This window comes from Rousettus aegyptiacus, unplaced genomic scaffold (assembly GCF_014176215.1).
Source record: "Rousettus aegyptiacus isolate mRouAeg1 unplaced genomic scaffold, mRouAeg1.p scaffold_m13_p_6, whole genome shotgun sequence".
NCBI lineage: Eukaryota > Metazoa > Chordata > Mammalia > Chiroptera > Pteropodidae > Rousettus > Rousettus aegyptiacus.
The window spans coordinates 82,582,290-82,604,084 of NW_023416309.1; the positions used below are offsets into that span (position 1 = coordinate 82,582,290).

The window sequence follows — 21,795 nt, forward strand, 5'->3', positions numbered from 1 at the left end:
TATGTCTTCAATTCTGATGCTGAGAAGCAAGGAAAAAATTACATATAACCCACAACTGGCAGATTTTGAAGCACTTGTTTTAAAAGCTCAGTTACAAAATCAACAAAGCTAAATTGGATAAAATACAAACTCATGCTATCAATTTATAAAGGAACATCTCAAATACCTACAGAGAAGTTTAATACCCCAGTATTTACAAAACTGAGATACTTGAATGTGCTAAAGAGCCTCCAGCACAACTTCAGAGGCAGGTTCAACAGATGTCTTAGGAGAAATACTAAATGTTGGCCATAGAGTATCAACTATAAGTTTTATTAAGATCCAACGACATTCATTTGTAATTTATTAGAAGGTACCAGTGTACTAATATCCGTTTTAATAGGAGTTGATTTTTACAGGACTTCAGTGCATTAGGACAGGGCTTTCTTGAATGCAAGGACCGAAACACAGTTCCTACTAGCTTAATCTAGAGGAATTTGTTATGAATTAGGACAATATATTGATGAAAAGTAATGTGCCAAATTGACCAATTTTGTGTATCTAACAAAACTTCTTTTTGTTGATCCAGTTTTTATTGGATAGATTAGCAGGGCCTATGAGGGCTGTAAACACTAAGGGTTCTTGGGCCTTGCGACTCTCCCTCACCCTTCAGCCTGTCCCTTTTTCTTCCCCTGAGCCTCCCCTCTGTGGGGTTGGTAGCTCAGATGCACAGAGCACACACTCTCCTCTCTTCCCTTCTCAGCTGTCCCAGCAACTTTCAGGAGTGGAGCCAGAAACAAACTATCCCTTACACTGCTGTTATGTAAATCGATCAATTAACTTTGTGGCAAGTCTCAAAGGTTATTAGTTGCCATGTCATCTAACTGAATTGCTATAAACTTTGTCCTCAAACAAATTTTTAGTAAATCGGTAAGTTTCATAAATTAGGTGAATGACTCATTTGGCAAATTTGATGAAAGAAAACTAAATATTAAAGGACAATAAAAGAGGATTTAAAATTTTAATATAATCTAACTTTCCTATAAGAAATGCTAAAATCTGTGGATTGTGACAATTGCTTTTATTTTAGGACTTGGTTTGAAAAGTGGGTAATGCCACTTTCTAGGAAAAGCTTGGGTCTGGATAACCTAAAATGCAGACTGCCTGTCTGTGATAGTCAAACCGTAACATCTGGCATTACTATTTTGGGAATGGTTATATGAACTTTTAAGTCCCTTAAGAGTACAGTGCTTATATAAAAGACATGCTTGCTGGTTCTTTGGAAGTATCTAACAAAAGGACTGTCCTTCACATTTTAGGGATTTTTATTGCTAATAACTCCAGCCATGCACCACATAATGACTTTTCAGTCAACGATGGACTTCACATACAATGGTGTTACACAATATAGCCCAGATGTGTAGTAGGCTATCCCATCTAGGTTTGTTTAAGTACACTCTGTGATGTTCACACAATAATAAAAATGCCTAACGATGCACTTCTCAGAAAATATTTCTATCATTAAGAGGCGCATGACTGCATATATTTTGGGTAGCCAAAATAACAAATGGCAGGGAAGTTACGATGGCTAAAGAATTTTGTGATAGTTCTTACCCCTTTGAGGACTTTTTTGTTCTGGTTTTATTACTAAGAGTTGTACTTGCCTTTCTAACCTCTACCTTGCTATCTCTTTCTCTATTCAATTCATTCTTGCTGGCATGTGGGGGACATAGATGTATTATATATCAACTAGTGTCTTCAAGTTCCCATTTCCCTTAAGTGGACAATTATTTTTTATTCCTGAGCATCTCTAGGCTGGAAGACTATCTGTCATTAGGCTTTGTCTCATTGGGAAGTTGTATATATTTATTTTCTTATTTTCTTCCTATAATCTACATGATAAAGTTCAAATTCATTGGCATGAGGCTTTATAAGCTCCTAGGTAAGCTACTACTTTCCACCAAGCTTTTGCATATTCTGCTTCCCTTCTCTAGGGAAAATATCACTCAATTCCCAAGTGACCAAATTCCAGACATCCTTGAAGAGCCGGCCAGACGATCGCCTGCTCTATCAGAGCTTTTCTGACTCTCATAAGCAAGTGAGGCAGTTCTTCCTCTATTCTCCCACAGCCTGGCCCACTGCTCACCACCCCATCGTAGCATGTATCAAGCAGTAGAATGTACCTGTCACCTTCCCTGTGAGATTAAAAGCTGTTTGAGAGAAAGGACCAAATGGTCCATCTTTGTATCCCTCCCACAACCCACAGCTGAACCACCAGTGGGCGCTCAGAGAATGTAGGGTGAATAACAATATGAAAATATAATTGTTTCCAATAAAATACATCATTAAATGTATTATGCTTATATAAAATCCTGATTCCCAAACAGCTGATGAGATTTGTAATAAACACATTAAGAAATCTTAAAAAAATATATCCCATTAAGTTAAAGAGTTATTTCTGACAACTTAGAAAAAATTCCAACAGACGGCACAAACAAGTGTATTATTCGCTAATCATTTGGTAAATTTATGAATACCTCACAGAAAGATCTCGATTGTAACATATATTTGTTACAATGTTTAAGGATATGGGTCTTTAAAATAGATGATTATTCTAAATGTACAATATCTCCCTGCAGAGATGCTGAAAAGATGATTGGTTTCCAAGTACTTTTGGATTTACTCTTTCAACATGAAAGGCAAGGACAGATATGTCATAAAGCAAATAGGTATCTCTGATCTGCACAAAAATCCCAGAAAATCTCCATCATAAGAGCACATAAAGGTGAGGATGACTGTGTGTCCTCGAAGGGAGCTTTGTCCAAGGGCGGATGCTTCTCAAGGCAGCCGGGCCCAGCGCGGAGAGAAATGGAAAGCCAGTGGGCGGCTCACAGTCTGTCACAGCTGGCACACCTTAGTGCTGTTTGGTTTTGGTCCTTGTTTAGACACACTGAAAAGCTTTTAAGATCTCTGTTCTTCTGTGTATAGCAGATGGATCTGAGTATATATAAATGGGCTAAATTCATTCCCTGGATGCCTGCTGTTTGCAGGTGGGGTTTCCTATCTGGAAATGTGTAGGCAGGTCCTAACTGAAAACTTCTTAGGGTAATTAAAAACCAGAGCTTAGAATGAGTGATGGTTCTTTCCAGGACAAGTAGAGGTGATAAAAAGGATCCTGGTCCTGTGCAATTTGTCTGTCAATTCTCATCTCATTCTAATCTCCACCTCTCCTTTAACCCTTTTCTCTGAACCTCAGCCCAGTCCTCACCCACATCTCTTCACTGGGGCAGGAGGGGATGCTTAGTTTGTGCTGTACTAGGCAATAAGAATCTTAGAAACATGAAGTTTTAATAGTTTGATTTTTTTAAAAATGCTACTTTTGTTACAATGGCTTTAGCAAAATGGCCATCTGAAAACATCAAATGCTCCTCTTGGTCATTTTCAGTGTCAGTTCATGAAACAGGTGGGAATCACTTGGGTAACTTACTAAGGGTGTAAGTTCCTGGAGGTTATGAATTAGGAGGCCTGGGAAGGGGCCCAGCAATTTGAACAAGCACCTCCCAATAATTCTAATGCTGATGCAGCCCCCACTTTAAGAAACCCTGATATAAAAAGACTGCCACTGTTTTTTTTTTTTTCCCCACCACTACATGCTATTTCATTGTATGGAAATACTGTAATATATTTAACCATGTGTATTGTGATGGACTTTTATATGGTTTCTATGTTTTCATAATTAATAACAATGCCAGACCATTCACTTTTCCTGCCTGGCATCACTTTCTGCTTCTTTTCGGAAATGCTGGCCTTATATACATGTCACCACCAAACGCTCCCACCCAGCTCAGCCTTGCCCTGGTCTTATTAGAGACTTTCATATTCTGAGAAGACCCACTTCTCTGGGCAAAGTGATTGCCATCGGGGTAGACATTTTACTTACGTGGTGACAATTAATGAATTAGTGGGGACGCTTTCTGGGGATTTTTGGACAGTAGTCCAGAAAACATGGGCCTGGGTTCCTCACTGGTGGCAAAGCTGGAAAAGGAGATGCTGGAAGTTCTTAGCAGATGTTTTGAGCCAAATGGGAGAAGCCGGTGTGGGAGCGTGAAGGTGGCATGCAAAGAGAAGTGGAGACAAAAGACGGGGACTGCGACAGATTTGGCTCCCTAACCACAGCTGCTCCTCTTCCAAAGAACGCCCATAGCAGGACTCTTGGAGGCCTGTTTGTCTGGTAAACACAAATGACAAGTTGGTTGGGCACGTAATTCTTGGGCCTTTTCCCCCCTCTAAAGACTAAAGATGTTGCTCCACTGGATTCTGGCATTTATTACTGCAGAACAGAGATGGAGGTAATCCTAACTTTTGTTCTTTTGTAAGAGAATCTTACTCCCCACCCCGCGATCCCCTTCCAGGCTATATGCTTCAATACTATATATATATAATCTGTTAATCTTTGAAATTAAAAAAGGCCATTAGAGGCAAAAAAAAAAAAAAAAAAAAAAAAAGCAGGCGCTTTAGATCTTCAGACAAAGCGCTTTCGGCATAGGAAGGTTTTCTTCTAGTATGTTTTAAACTACCATAGTTTGCTGAATATAAGATGCTTTTTCTATAGGCATCTTTCTGTACCCTTATTTCGTACATTGCTCAGATGTTGCTCATTATCACTGTAAGAATCCATCAATTATGTGACATCCAATTTCAGATGTTAAAATTTTTAAAACTGTACTTCTTTGAATCAATGTAACACAGTCTAACTTTTGCTCGGTGTTTCTTTTTCAAATATATCTATTATTTGAATGTAAGCTTTTTTTCTGTCTTCTATATCTGTCAACTTCTTTGTCATCGTCCCCTTTCTCTGCATGCTGAGAGACAGACTTTTCTTTCACATCAATTTTACTTTTTCCAAATCAACTGTGTCATTTCCGCATTTTAATATTGTTTTATATTCTTTGATATCTTTTCTTACTTCATTCAAAGAATTGACCATTTTTGTTTCTCGGCCAGCCCCTTCTTCCTCAGTCTGTCATGTGATCTTTGATCTGATTATATAGAATCTATGCTTTCTTGAATTTTATTCAGAATACAGATAGTTTCTATAATGTGAATTTCTGTTATAATCCTTTCCAGAAACTGGCTTTTCTTTTTAAGTCTAGAGTCTGCATCTTTCTCACTGCTACTGTCTTTTTTTTATAAGCCTCATAACCAGAGAACATCTATTCCATTCTGGTGGTCTCACACAAAAGGAGCACACAGATTTTTCTGAGTTCTTTCTTATAGCCCGCCTGTTTGTAGTTAGAATCCATTTCTTTGCTTTTAAGCTGGAGAGCTAGCTCATGTGCACAGCCTCTGTTTGTGGTTTTGAAGTCTTTTACTTATGAAGCTACTGATCTGAGCAGAAGTCTCTACATCTTGCTTCCATGTTGAAGAGGAGTAAAAAATTATTTCTAGTTCCTCAGGGGTTAAAAAAAAAGTAAATGAAAAGCAAGAACCCCCAGCACACAACATGCCATGGCTCTTTCATCCCATAGCTCTTTTAGTGGCTGATTTAATATCTTAAAATACCTATTCAATTCTGTGCTTAGATGTACTACATTGTATAGAGCCAAAATCCTGGAATCAGTACAAGAAAAGAGGTATTCATAAGTGGAAGAAAACTGTAGGAGTTTTTTTCCTTCACACAGAAGAAGGACCTTCTTCTGGTGGGCTAGATGTACATTATCAGTGGAGAAAGGCTGATAGTATAACTATGGCCAGTGGGCCCCATTAGCAGACCTTGGCATTTCATGATTATCTATAGGGAGGCTTCCGAGAGCCAGGCACTGATCTGAACACTAGGGAAACCGCAGCAACCAGTCCCTGCTAACAAGGAGCTCATGTTCTAGTTGGAATATATACAATAAAGAAATAAACAAGTAAAGATAAGGTATTAGATGGATATGAGAGCCACGGGGAAAAATCAAGCAGGGTAGGGAGGCAGGGGGTGCTGGAGTGAGTGGTCAGGGAAGGCCTGATGAAATGACATGTTAGCACAGGGACAGGATTTCCCTCTCGGTGGCTGCTGTTTGAGTAACTCTTCTAATTTCTAGCACTGGAAAGCTGGCATCTCTGTTTTCATGTATATCTCTATGGGAAGACAGAGGGGGGTGAATTACTGTCACCATAAACCAGATACCTTCAATAATTATAATTTTAAATGGCCCACATATTAGATTAAGGAGATGGACCATAATCTAATTAACCAAGCCTCTATAGTCAGCCATCTACATTATTTTGGACTATCTTTATTTTATTTACATATTTTTAGTTAGGATATATAATACTATGATTGGGAGCTAGGCATTTGAGGAAAGCAGTATGGGAATACAGATTAGTGACCATGAAAACACAAATTCAAGGTCAGGGACAGAGGAGCAAGAGACCCATATGGCAGCAGCAGGACGGCAGAGAGCAGTGGCCGTGCTGGGCAGGGAGGGCCAGGAGCAGAGGCCTTTGGGAGGTGGCCTCACTCCTCTGCTTCCTTCACCTCTAGCCAGGGGGCCTTACCTTCCTGGTCCCTACATTCCCCAGGCAACAACCAATGGCCTGCTCATTGGTCTACAACTACCAATGGTCTTAAGGGCAAGTTAAAAAGAACATAAGCAAAACACAGCAGAGAAACAGGTCAAGTGTTCAGTTAAACTCAGTAATGGTGCTCCTTTAATTAAGCAGATATTACAGATACTGCTTATGAAAAACAAGAAGCAGATGGCGCTGACTTCTGGCTTTCATCCACAGAAATAGAACTGGAAAAATAAGAAGTCTCTATGCCCAAGACTGAGGTTATACTGAGGTTTCCAGCATTCAGACCATCAAATGCCTGGACAGCTGCTTAGGGCAGATGGGTCCTTTAACAGCTTAATATTGCAGAGTTTCTGGTGACTCTCTGGTTAGGGCAGCCAATGTGAGACCATCTGTTTACTAGTGGGGCCGAAAGCTCACTACCAGCAGGTAGTCACTGCGGAGAATGAGATACCAACCTAAAGTCAACTCAGCCATTTTCGTAACCTCTGCAAAGCTAACTCGCGTGGAAAACCGCCGGCACAATCACCACAGGAAAGGGAACTTTACCTTAGGTGCATGTGACATATGCAATGGGACCATACGGAACAATGGCATTCCAAAAGATTTTATTTGGAATCATTTCAAGGTATTTAAATGCCGCGAGATAGACTGCTCACTTAGAAAGCTCTTTTGTTTTCTACTTTTCTGGACAGGAAAGGAAAATAACCATGAATTCGGAGCCATCTATAATACGCCAAAAAAAACTAGCTGTTGTTAGTTTATTATCGAAATGAAAAAAATTTAGATCGTAACACATATATTTGTTGAAAAAGGTTTCCCGTGGAAAATAAATAAATCTCCCTCCTGTCTCTTTCTCTCAGTTCCCTACCTCCCCTCTCCCTCTCCAGAGACATTGTTTTCTACCTCCTGCATCTTTCTAGGAATAGCCTATAATATGATGAATCATATATGTATGTGTGTATATACACCTATGTACACACACATATCCTTACAGCTTTTTTATTGGCTGTATTTAAACTAAACGAAGGCATATTAAAGGCTCTGAGAAGTACTGTAGTAAAGAAACCTGTTTAACTTCATTAGTGTATCCTAAACCTATTTGACTTTGGATTCCCTCCCTTCCTCCTTTGGTGAAAGGTCTGATCTGTGGCATAGAGCCAGGACTCGCGGGCACAGCTGTATCAGGTATATTCGGGATGGTGTCTGTTCTGATTCATCTGTGCTTCAGCTGTTCTTTTTTAAATATCACGTTTATTCCCATCTTTTTCTTTCTTTATTTTTTTTCTGTCCTTCTTTATTTTCTTTGTTCCTTATTTTATACTGAATTGAAACTGTGCCTATGCAGTTCTCTTGCTGTTTTCCCTCTGGTTTATTATTTGCTTTGAGCGAGGGCAGCTGTTTGCTGAAGTTCAGCCCCTGAAGAGGTGAGGTTACCTATCATCAGGGTTGCCCTACAGCTTCAGGTCAGGTTGTGACCTCACCTCATTCTCTCTCCACACTGCAGCATCCTCTGCCTGAAGCCATTTCTCCCCTCAGCTGGCTACAGTCTTCCTCTTCACCCTCCATACATGGGGTCAGCATGGCTTAGAAGTTCCCTTATGCCACAGGCACCCCGTGTGGTAACTCTGTAGCCATTTCTGCTCAACTTATTTTGATCGGCAGCTGCAGGTTTGCCTCTTATTTGTTCCTACTCCTCTTTTACTGATGATTTATTCATTTTGATTGCTTATTTATTGGGAATAAGTATTGAATTTTATCAAGTGGTATTTTTGCCTTCTAGTAAGAGCTATTATACAGGACTGGGTTAACAGGTCTTTCTAATGGATAACCATCCTTGTATTCCCAGGGTACAGCCTCATTGGTCATGATGCATTATTCTTTTAAAACACTCTTAGATCCAATTTTGGAGCATTTTATTTAGGATTTAAAAAAAAATCTCTGCACTAAAATGGGATTGGACTATAATTTTCTCTTCTTGTGCTCTTCTTACTTGTGTTGTGCTGGGCTAATGAGTACTCTTTTCCAAAATTTTTACTTCTCTCTTTTCTCTGTAACTTGACTGCAATTTTGCCCACAGACTTAAGTCCTAATCCTCTTTCTTTATAATTTTTAAAGACAAGAACTCAAATCTAGTCTATCAACAGTATATTTTATTACTTTGAGCCCATTCCTCTCAACTTCTAATAAGAGAACTTCTCCGAATGTACTTTAAGGAAATTATCTGGAAGATAAAGAATTGGTCTGGACCCAAATCCCTCACCTTTGGATTTCCATAATTAACCCAGGGGTAAATATGATTACATGCCACATCATTATGCTTGTAAAATACAATCTATTTCTCAAAGTCACACCAATGGTATGATACTTGACAATAAAGGAAAATAGCTAGAAAAACATCAAATTAATCTTTCTTCAAGAAGTCAATGACAAGTTAATAGTTATAGTCATACCTTTACATCAAAATTCCAAGCCCGCACTTTCTAAGGGCAAGGAGGGATTTTATCTCTTATTTGTGCTCGACCTCTTAATTCATAGGACAGGAACATTAAGAATAAACTATAAGAAAATCTAGCAACTTGACAGCCTTATTCTCTTTCATTTATAAAATTTAAAGGCATTTAAAATTCTTACATATATTAAAGATAGGAGGGAATGCAACTAGAAACATATCTCAGAATGCATATGCTGAGGAAAGAAAGCACCAGATGGATTCTAGTACCAGATTCACATTTTCCATCTCTTATAGAGGCATTTAAAGGGGTTGGAATTTGCTAAACAAGATCCAGATTGAGAAAAATACTCCAAATTCCCAGGCAAAACTACTCATTAGTATAGGCACACAAATTTAAATCCTGTTAATTGTCCATACTTTGCCATAACTAATAAGCAAATAAGTTTGCTTATTTGTGTTATAGACTTTATCATAGAGTTGCTTTCCCCAAGTCTTTTCCTTCCATTCTAAACTCTTCAATATTTCTCTTAGCTTTATAATTATTTGGTAGATGAAAGGAAATTTTTCAAAGGCCCATATGTTTATTATTTTTTGATAATTCCTTAGATTCTCATTTTTTCCACTATATGACCCTTAAACATTGTTTATAGCATTTAAAAACATTTAAATATATAAGATATTTAAAGATCTATTTTGACCCAGAATACAAGGTTTAATAACATAAAAGGTCTGTGCAGTCTACTTCTAAAATTATACTTCATACATTTTTAAGCAAGAATGAATATAGTATAATTTGACATGTGGACATCTGATTCTAAATATGCCTTTGTTTAGAGAAATAAAAGCCATGTCTAAACTTAAAAAAATACGAATAAGGAATATTTGATTATTTCCAGCGACTTAGGAAACGTCTTTTAGGAAGAAAAAAAATTGGACATTGGGCTCACTTCTCAGTCCCTGAGTTTTGAGGAGTGGTCTTCTCCTGGCCTCAGGGGGGTGGAAGGCAGAGACAGTGTGCTACAATGAGAAGAACATCTGATTTTGGAGTCGGAAACACCCCATCCCAAATACTCTATGATCTCCTGTGGGAAGAAAAATGCCATCTCTAAAACAACTCCAACAAATAACCAGACAAAATCACTACCTTGCTTAAAATTATCAACTCACTGGTCCCCATCGCCCTCAGGATCTGCTGTTTATATTTCTCACATCACTGTTCACAACACACACATTATCTAGGTTTACTCTGAAGTTCTCGGAATATGCCATGTTTCATCATAACTCCATGTTTTTGTAGAGGTTATTGCTTCTCTCAGGGATTCCTTTAGTCTTCATGGACCTACATGTCATCCTAAACCTGCCTTCTAATTGGTTTATATTCATAGTAGACACACTCACTGATTATATTTGGGTAAATGAGTAGCTGTGATAAAAAGTAATTTTTCTATCTTCTGGATTTAATTACATTTGGATTGGCAGTGAAGAAATCACCATTAGGGAAATCTCTCATTGTTGGTTCAGCTGGTGGCTAGAAAAGCAGAGGTTCATTCCTAATCTTGAAACTAAGCTTGGATGCTAATTTTGCCTTCTATGAAACAGATGATTTAAGTTTTCCTTATGAAGGGAAATAACTCAATACATGAAAATTGGCACAATCAGTGAGAATTATGATTAAAGATTTCATGTGTTTGAAACTTGTCTTAGTTATGAAAATCAAGCCTTACCTCTTGAAATGATTCACCAGGACTCCAACAAGTTCTCCAATTCGACTCTCATGGGTTGGCTGTTTGCTGAAGAGGCAGACAATGAGGTCTTTGTTGTCTTTTGTATGGAACACTACAAGTTGGTCCTTTCCGTTGGAGACGCTCAGACCGGTCAACTGCAAAGAGACAAAGTATAGAAACATTAGGTTGGTCCTCAAAAAGAATAAATTTAAAAATACATTTTATAATTTATTAATAAATCATTTATGAATAATCCTGATGACTTTAATTTTTATCAAGTTTCATGGAACAAGCAGATGGAAGAAAATAAAGAATAAAAATTAATGAAATTGAAAACAAATATAATAGAGAAAAATCAATGAAACAAACAGCTGATCTTTTGAGATTAATAAAATTGCTAAACCTGCTGTCTGAAAGAATAAAACACAGAAGACTTAATTATCAATATGAGGAATAAAAGAGGAGATTATCATTACAGACCACATAAACATTAAATGCATAATAAAGGAATATTTCCAACAACTCTATGTACATAAATTTAACAACTGAGACAAAACCAAATCATTCTTTCAAAGCTGCAAACTACCAAAACCCACCCCACAAAAGGTAGGTATCCTGAATGTTGCTATATCTATTTTAAAAATTAAATTTGTAGTTAAAAACCATTTGAAAAAGAAAACTTCAGGCTCAGATGATTTCACTGGTGAATTCTACCAAATGTTTAAAGAAATAACACCAGTTCTCCATATCTCTTCTTATAAATAGAAGAGAAGGGAACACTCTGCAACTCATCTGTGCGGTCTGCATTATCCTGGTACCAAAAATAAACAAAGGCAGTGACAGAAAAGAAAATTACAGACCGATATCCAATATTCTTCATGAACATGGATGTACGAATGGCCAACAAAATATTAGCAAACCGAACCCAATAATATATAAAAATAATACACTAAGACCAAGCAATGTTTATGTAAGATATGCAAAGCTAGTTCAGCACTTAAAAATCGGTTAATGTAATCCATCATAGCAACAGAATAAAAAAGAAAGCCACGTGATATAAATTGATGTAGAAAAGGCATTAGATAAAATTCAACATTCACTTGTGGTAAAAATCTCTCAGCAAACCAGGATTAGAAGAGGACTCAATCTATAAATGACATCTACAAAATACCACAGCTAATATCATACTTAGTGGTGAAAGACTGGCTATTTTCTCCAAAGATCAGAAGCAATGCAAGGATCTTCACTGTCATTGCTGCTCTTCAACATCATACTAGAAGTCCTAGCCAGTGCAACATGGCAGGTTTAAAGAAATTTAAAAGGCACGCAGAGTGAAAGGGAAGAAACTAATGTTTCTATATTCTGATTACATGATTATCTACACAGAAAATCCAAAGGAATTTACAAAACAGCTCCCAGAACTAATAAGTGGGTGTAGCAAGGTCACCAGATACAAAGACAACATATAAAAATATTTCTATATACTAGAAATGAACTCCTAGAAATTTTAAAATAAGACCATCCACAAGTCTCCAAACAAAATACTTAGATATAAACCTAACAAAATGTGTATAGGACCTGTATGCTGAAAACTACAGCAGATTGAGGAAAGAAAAAAAATTAAAATGCTGATGAAAGATAAAAAAGAAAAATCTAAGTAAATAGAAATAATTTGTTCATGGACTGGAAAACTCAAAAATGTTAAGATGCCAATTTTCCCAAAATTGATCTACAGATTTAATGTAATCTCAACCAAAATCCCAGCAGGATTTTTTGTAGATAACAAGTTGATTCTAAAATGTGTATGGAAAGACAAAGGGACTAGAATAAATAAAACAATTGGGAAAAGAATAAAGTAGCTGACTTTCTTCCTTATTATAAAGCTACAGTAATCAAGACAATATAATTGTCAAAGGGATCATCGGAGGGATAAAAACATAGATTAGTGGAACATAATGGTGAGTCAGAAATAGACCCACACAAATATGGCCACATGATTTTTCTCGAAGGTGCAAAGGTCATTCAATAAAGAAAGAATATTTGGGACATTGGGATAATTGTGAGGGAACATTTGGATATCCATGTATAAAAATTCAGAAAAAAAAATAGGAGAAAAATCTCTGTGGCCTTGGATTAGACAAAGATTTCTTAAAAATGACATCGAAAGTATAACCCACAAGAGGAAAAAATTGTTAAACTGAATTTAATCAAACTTAAAACTTTTCTCTGAGAAAGACACTGGTAGCCACAGAGAGGGAGAAAATATTTTTCGAAGATATATCTAATAAATGACTTGTGTCCAGAATACATAAAGAACTCTGAAAACTAAACAAGAAGAAAGTGAACAACTCAATTTAAAAATGGGCAAAAGATTTAAAGACAATATATGGGTGGCAAATAAATGCATAAAAAGATGTTTAACATCACTAGCCATTAGGGAAATGCAATTAAAACTACAACAGATACCATCACAACCTATTGGAATGGCCAAAAACAAAACAAAACGACACCACCACAAAAGTGACAATGTGTCACTTTTTGTTCTGAGGATGCAGAACAACTGTAACTCTCATATGTTGTTGGTGGGAATGTAAAATGGTTCAATCACTGGGAATAGTTTGGCAGTTACTCAAAAAGTTAAACACAGAATTACCATGTGACCTAGGAATCTCACTCCTAGGCATTTATTCTCAAGAAATAAAACCTTATGTTTGCATAAAAACTTATAGATGAATGTTTACAGCAGCTCTATTCAAAATAGCCCCAAACTGGAAGCAACTGGAATATCCATCAATAGGTGAATGGATAAATAAACTGTAATATATCTACACAATGGAATGCTATTCGGCAACAAAAAGGAATGAATTCATGATACAAATTATTGATATGCAACAACATGGATACATTTCAAAGGTATGCTGAGTAAAGGAGTCAGCCTCACAGGCTACATACTGCATGACTCCTTTTATGTGATATTCTCTACAAGACAGAACTCTAAAGATGGACAACAAACAGATCAGTGGTTGTCAGGGTTTGTGATCAGGGGGAATCAGATACAAGGAAGTTTTGGGGAGTGATGGACAACTCTGTATTCTGACTGTGGTGGTAGTTACCCAAATCCATGCATGTGTTAAGACCCACACACCTGTATACCATCACCACTACCAAAAGCCAATCTTACTATATGCAAACATAAAAATCTAGCTTCTTGATTGTTTTGATCCCTAGATATTCTATTGTGGTCAGTAAAGCAAAAGCCCAAGTGATTTCTCCTTCTGTGGTTTGTTCTTCTATTGCAGAAGATACCAAAGTGCCACCTCCTGGCCACCACAGGTGCTGTCAGTATAGTCTGGCAACCAGCATGGACAGGGTGTCCACTGGGGGCAATGCGGAGTGCCAGGCTGCCTGGGTTGGGTATGGAAGTACCAAAGATGCTAAAGAAAAAATCCTGTTCTATGGGGAAGAGACAAACAGCAGATAACTTCAACAGTTCATACATTTGGAAGGCCACTGAGTTCCATGCCCACATTTTACAGATAAGGAAATTGAGGCTCAATGAGATTAGGTGATTTGCAGACCTTGGAACTGGACCTCAGTCCTGCAGCCTGACCCAGACCCGTGTTCTTTAGCACAGCGAGCTTTTTCAAAGTATGTACAAGTGAACACAAGCTGCATAAATAAGTATTCTTAAACATCAAGTGAATATATTTTCATAGGAAGTGAGTTCTTAGGTTGATTTTAAAGAATGCCAGGGTCAGTGCTTAATGGAGAGGAGAAAATATTCAAGGAATTGGAAATCAGTTCACTTATGTAGATCACAGGCTTTCGTAGGCCACCAGTAAGAGAATATATCAATCTTTCTGCCACTTAGATGCATCCCATTCAGCTGATTTTTATAGATGATCAAATTCAAAGTATCATTTTCATTAAAATAAAACCATTTTATGTCTGTGATGTTTCACTCTCATTTGATTATTTTACATACAAAATTAAAAATTGAATTTATATAGCACTTCACAGGAGAGCTTGATTAAAGCCTAATAAAATGAGAATTCTCATAGCAGTAACCCTGCCGGCACATCCCAGGAGCATCAGCTGCAGGGGTGCGGGGAGAGATCCAGCAGCAAATGCTGAAACCGTCCGGAGTGAGGATCCCTTCCTAGATGCTGTCTGTGCCAGAGGAGAGGAGCCTGTGAATATTCTCAGCCACCTGCCCAGATCGGGGTGTGGGCGTCTGTCTCTTCCTGCCTTTCTGTCTTCCACTCTGTCTGGGTGGCTTTATGCTGCTGTGTGTAGGAATTCTTCACGTGTAAGCTCAGGCCTATGGGCATCCAGAGTCCCATAGAAAAAGAAGAAAAACAGCACTTAATATATTTTGCTACACGAGTAATGAAACATTAAGTCCCTGCTGTCGCCACGGCAAGACAAACAGCATCCAGAATGTCACTTTCCGCTCTGGGAGACGGGATGGTAAGTGGGGGGAAAGCAGTGGAGTAAGGGATGGCCTGGGTGTCGATTCCAATTCAGCCATGTGATCCTGAGTGAGTCATTTAATTTCTTGGGGCACCGGTCTCCTTTTTTTTGTAAAATAAATTTCATACTAGATGCCTGGTCTACCTTATAAAATTGTGGTAAGGATCAAATACTAGCAACTCAGGGTATAAAAATGTACATAAGCAAAACCCCTCTGCCTTTAAGGGTTTTGCACTCTAATCTAAGAGAAGATATGACAGCAATATCTGAAAAGCCCTACAACAGTACCATGCAAAGGTAAGATACTGTGTGGAAAAACACCAGTTAGGGAGGGACCACTATCTCAGTTAGCTCTGGGCAGCCACAACACACAAATGAGCTTCCCTAAACAGAAGTGAAACTCCTTATCAAGGCTTCCCCCTATTAGTTGCCTTTTTATTTCTCGTAATCTGTGGGATCTCCATGCTATAATAAATCTAAGCCTTCTTCTGTGGCCTTGAAGATCTGAACAGGGCAGATGTATAGTCTCTGATTATAACCCCTCTCAATTCTCCCAGAAACTCCTCAGTAAGGAGGACCAAAGAGTGAACACAGCCATACAATTAAAAGATCTGGCAGTTCCGAAGAAGGCTAGTCTGAGGAATCAGAGCAGATGTCTTCCTTTGCAAATAGAATAAGTGTGAGAATGCAGAGAGAACTAGAAAGAGAAATCTTGATTTTGTGTTCTCATTTATGAAATAACTGTGACACAGACTAATATCAGAAACCAAAACAATTCTGAAAGGTAAACACTGATAAACTGAAAACACAATGGAAGCAGTGACAGAATAGATCCTGCAAAAAATCAGAGAATAACTGGAGAAAATTCCTCAAAGTCAAAGAAAGAGTTGAGTCTTTAGATAGAAAAGAGTCACAGGTACCAGCCCGACTTGATCAATGAAGAATCATATGGAAATGTAGCCAAGAGAAAGTTTTGAATTCTAAAATAAAAGAAAAAAAAAAAGTCTTCAAGCATTTAGGCACATACACAAAAGTTACCTACACGGGAAAATAACATAAAGCTTTATATACTTTAAAAGAAAGTTGTTTCTTCTGTCTGAAAATGTAGAAAAGTATGGGAAGAGGAGAGGACGGAAACGTTAATTTTGTCATTATTCATAGGAAGAGATAAGTAAATCTATTTTATTCTTGTTATTAAGAGAGATCAGTTTGAACATTATTTAAATAGTAACCATTTAAACAGTTTAAACAGTAACTATTATTAGAATTAAAAAGAATGTATAACTTTCTGATCATTAGTAAAAAGAGAATAAATAAAACTTGACCAACATAGCAACTCAAAAAAAAAAAAAAAAGAATAGCATGAAATTTTTAAAAAGCATCTAAACAACAATTAAATGTAAGAAAAAATATTGTCGGTTTCTATAAGAAATGCTAATGAGATACAATTTCTTCATTGGATAAAGAAGGCTTACAGATTAGGTCAAAACCAAAATTTAAGTATACTGTTTCAAAAAGATGCATCTAAAACAAAATGACATAGAAAGATAGAAAATGAAAAGACGGATAAAGATACACCAGAAAAAAATCAGGATAGGAATAGTAATAACAGACAAAGTAAATCCGAGGCAAAATACAAGACTTTTTTTTTGTTTTATGTTGACAAAAAGTATAACTTAAAAAATGAAAACTACCAGTCTTCTTGGATTAAATAACATGGTACTGAAACATATAAAGCTAAAACTGTTCTGAGAAGAAATGGACTGAATCATGATTTTAGTGAGTGACCCGGTCTTTGGCAGTTCAAGCAGACAAAAAGTAAAAGTATGGAGAGAGGCTGAATGATCAAACGATTTAATTAGCAATTATATGGAACTTTTACACAAACTTATTATGGTCCCTGAAACATTTACACATATTTATTATGTTTTAGGCTACAGAATAACACCCGTCTCTCCAATCACAAAAAGCAGGATACGCACTGGTCACATTCTATAATTACAGTGCAATAAAACTAGAAAATTATAAAAGGCTTAACAACAACAAAACCACCTTGTTATTGAGAATTTAAAAAACAGAGCACCTCTTTAAGCAATCCCTGGGTTAAAAAGATTATAGTTGCAATTCAGATAATAAAGAAGTCCATGAGGAGAATTTTACACATTGAAATATGTGAATGTAGTCAAAGCTATGTTCAAAACAAAACACATCTTAAATAGTTTTATTATTAAATAAGAAAGAAATTAAAATAATTAAAATAAAAACTAGACAAAGAACAAAAGAAATCTATCAAAAGAAAAATTAGGATAAAATCAGAAGTTAATGAATGAGAAAAACAACATATGCGATAAATTCAAGAATTGATTCTATGTAAAGACCAATGAAAGAACCAAACCTTTGGAAGTGCCTAATAAAAAACCCAAAACCAACCACCCAACCAAAACAAACAAACAAGAAAACCAGGCAAAACCACAAATGTCTAATGTTAGGAATGAGAAAAGAATTTAAAAAAGGTGTTGACTTTAAATATTATAAGAAAATAACATTTGTTATTTTCATGATGTTTTAGGAAAATACAAATTGATAAGATTAATTCAAAGAAAGATAACATTTAATTAAACTGATTCATAACTAGGAAAATAATTTTTTTTCTGTTGTCAGAAAAACACTCTCCTAAATGTTACTGGGCACAGATAATGTTATGAGCAAACTTTAAAGGCCAAGGTGATTCCAATGCTATCGAAAATGTTCTAGAACAGAAAAAGATAGAAACCACCCCAACTCACTTTATTTAATCTTAGTAGCAAAACTTGATGATCTCTTACATGGGCGCGCACACACACGCGCACACACCCACACACACACACACACACACACACACAGACCAATCAATCTCGCAAGGTGCAAAAATCCAAAATAATTAACAAACTGAATTCAGCAGGACAATACACCATGACCAAGAGGGTATGTATCATCTTTATTTTATCATTCCTCATAGTATATAGACCAGTATTTATAGTAAAAGGTAAATACTCAAATGTATTTATTATTACACCGTCACTATAATATTGGTTTTAATTGTTTTTTCTAACCACTTGGTAATCTTTGGCAGCAAAGCACTGTGGATAAAGGAGACAAGAGACTTTCTCTACTCTATAAAAAGAACTGCAGACTAAAAACAAGTATCATGACTGAGCAGAGAGATTTTGACCTGGATCTTTCAATGTAATTTTTAAACAATAGAGAGAGACTATGTATGGTAATAGATACCTTTTGCCCCTTATTATTTTTACAAAGCACAGGTAAAGAAGAGTTAACTGGAAATTAAAAGATAGGAGACCCTACTCCCACTAAAATACTCCACACAATTTAAGCAAATAAGAGTTTAGAAATTGAAGTATAATTTACATACAATAAAAGTCACAGATTTTTAAGTGTATAGGTGGATAATTTTTGACACTCGAATCAAGATACATAACATTTCTATCACACCAGAGAGTTCCCTCTGATTGTTCTTTTTAAAGTCTTAGTTCTATATTTATAAGTCAAATTGGCTTATTTAGCCCTTGAGAGCTAAAAAGATTAGCTCATTACTTAGACCTAGAAACTCAGGCGTCCACTGTAGTAAGAACAAATTCATAAAATACTAAATTTTCTCCTTATCCTTTCTCTGTTTTCATGGCTTGTACCATTATGATTATGAAAACATTATAAAAGAAAAAGTTAACCTTTGAATGTGACAAACAAGCCAAATGCAATAATGGCAATCTTAAATTAACTATTTAAATTCTTTTACTAATAGCATATAGGTTTATTCAAATTTGCTTGAAATAGGTGGTTTGGAATTTAAAATATTTTTGGTTATCTATATATTCTTCTTGTAGTAAGAGTCTTTGTGATAGAATTTGACTTCATTTGATTTCTCTTAGTGGATGGACAATCCTTGATTCCTAATTTCCAGCTTTCAATAATTAAAAAATTTGGAGGTTGAGGTTATAAACCCATAATTATTGGATTAGATTCAGTGTCATTTTGTAGGGCAAGAACTAATACTCAGTATATGTCTATAGTTGCAAAACTGCATCTTGAGGTATAACAGTAAAGAAGGTCATAGGACAGGGTTAAAACTCCCCCAAGTCCCTTGTAGCTAAGTCATTTTGCTTGCTGTCATTTTTGCTTCATATTTCTTTTTATTTCCCTGTCTGCATCTTTATGTCTCTGCCTCTCTGTGTGCGTGCATGTTCTCTGTAACTGAAAATTGTGAGGCCTGAAAATGCTAGTTGTAAATTCTAGGATCCCAAACAATAATTTCAAGAAGCTAAAGCTTTCTGGAGAATGTGTGCATCACAAGAAAAGAATGACATTTTATGACAAAAGACTCTAATCATGTAATAGGCCATGTGCCCTTGAAGCTCTTGTTACTTTTTAAAGAGTTAACCTTTTTAATGATGATCAATTCCTTTAAAAGCATCAAGGACTAGCTTGGAAGAATGTATACTTTATTATTATTATTATTTTTATAGTGCTTTATGTCTAGTTTTCACTCTGGGCCTTTTTGTTCTAGACTTACTCCCAGTTAGCAGCTCCTCTACAGTCCTGAGTGGGAGGACTCTTCTCCTCTGAGGGAAATGCTCTCCACATACACCTCAAAGGGACTTCACTAATGTGGGCTCTTTTTCCCTTCTGACCAAAGACATGACTGACACACAAACAGCTTTCAAAATTATAGTGGTCACTTAATTTCTTCAGGTATCTGCTGTATTTTGATATATACACTTGGCCTTTGGGATTTACTATTCTCTACTTCAGTTCTTTGGTTTGACTATGAAGTTATGATATTTATGCCTTTTGATTTCAATTAACAAATTGATTTGGCTGCTCAACGATGGAGAACATTCTGTTCATTCTGTTTTTCCTTCAGAAACTTGGAAGACAGATGCTCTCTCTGTGGGACGCCTGGTGACTTTATATCTCACTTTGTCCCTCCCAATCTCTCTTCTCTCCCTTTCTCGCCTTTCTCTTCTTCCTCTTTCTCCTTGGTCTAACTAGCTATAAATCACTGTGCAGGTTTGTCATGGAAATAACACACAGCTTTGGGATAACTCAGTTTATCCCTTTACAAACCATCATTACTTGAAAGTGACCAAGTGATTGTGCCCTGAGCCGCTATGTCAGAGAGCTGCCTGTCCCGAGGTTGCCATGCTGTGAGGAACCCAATCCTCCCAGAGAGGTCAGGTGTTGATGCTCCAATCAGCAGTCCTGGTTCAGTCCCGCCAGCCCTTGCCAGACAAGTGAGCCATGAGGGGTCAAATGATTCCAATCTCCAGCTGTCAAGCCACACCCAGCTTTTGAGTCTTCCCAACCAAAAATGTGGCGCACAGGCCAACTGCGCCCTTTCCAAATCCCTGACCCACAGAATCCATGAATGTAATAAAGTGCTGGTTATTTTACCTCAATGAGTCTAGGGTGGTCTATTATACAGCCATAGAACTGGAACAAAAATTTGGAAGGAGAGGTGAGGTGCTACTGTAACACAATCTTAAAAGAGTTGGCACTGCCTTTGAGAAGTGAGTGGAAGCTGGAGGAGCCCTGAGGAGGCCGCTGCGCTGGTGGCTTTAAAGAGGTGGTCACTGAGGGTCTGAAGGAAAGCAAGGGAAATATTACCTCAAGCTTGAGGAAAGGAACCCTTGTTATGAAGTGGCAGAAACTTTGACAATGCTGTTGTCTGTGGAAAGGTTGAGAATAGAAGATGTACCTTAACAAATTCAATGATCTAGATAAGGATTTCTAGACAGAATACTGAAGATGCCATCTGGCGTCTTGCTGTCTATGAAAAAAACGTGAGGAGAGAGATGATCTTAATAAAGAACTGTTCAGCTTTCATGCAAAATTTAGAGGAAATATAAAGAAGCCTGTACTTGCTGGATTTGAAAATGAAACTGTTTCTTATTTCCAGCTTCTCCAGATGGCAAATGATTCTCAAATTAAGAAATGGTTTTAGGGCAATGATCAAATCCAGAGTGAGATTGTAAAATCCTTTGTCAAAACCTCAGAAAGATCTAAAGCAGTGCTTCATAGAAACTGCCAGACAGACTAAAGGCTCTCTAAAGATCTTAAGGGCATGCCTTACAAATTTTCTCTATTAAACAACAGGGCTCTTAGAGTCTTAAAGGCCTTGTCTCACAGTAGCACACAAGGAGCCCAAGGTTCAGGAGAGTTCATCTTGCAGAGATATGTGTGTGTGTTTTGTCTAATGAAGCTGATTATAAACTGATGCATAATAAGCATACCAAGATTTCAAGGGATTGTATTGGGTTGGACAGAAGGGGACAGAGACCTTACAAAATGTGATGGGGTTTTTGGACTCTGAGCCTTTGGTGGCAGGAAGCAGACTAAGAAGGCAACTTAGTTACAAACATAGATGACCAGTGACTTATGTGCCTCTGTTCCCATTTCTTTGAATGGAGAATGTCTACTGAGGTACTCTATTCCCGCATCACCACTGTATGCTGGGTTTGTGTGGCTTATAACTTGTCCTTTTTAAGACCTAAAGTTCACAGGTCTTCAGACTGAAGGAAGGCTAGTTGAGAAACTGTAGCTGGACTG

The 21,795-nt window shown here is 37.1% G+C and overlaps 1 protein-coding gene across 4 annotated transcripts in view; it reads right to left on the reverse strand.

Annotated features, from left to right (window-relative positions):
* MYO1D (myosin ID) overlaps positions 1 to 21,795 on the reverse strand; it is a 284,752-nt gene that overhangs the window by 76,634 nt on the left and 186,323 nt on the right. For 3 of the 4 annotated variants that reach the window (XM_016152543.2, XM_036223793.1, XM_016152542.2), the window contains exon 21: positions 10,717 to 10,871. In XM_016152543.2, the coding sequence (XP_016008029.2) occupies positions 10,717 to 10,871 (155 nt within the window). Of the gene's footprint in view, positions 1 to 9,441; positions 10,075 to 10,716; positions 10,872 to 21,795 lie in introns of those variants that run through there. The other variant, XM_036223792.1, reaches the window with a different exon arrangement.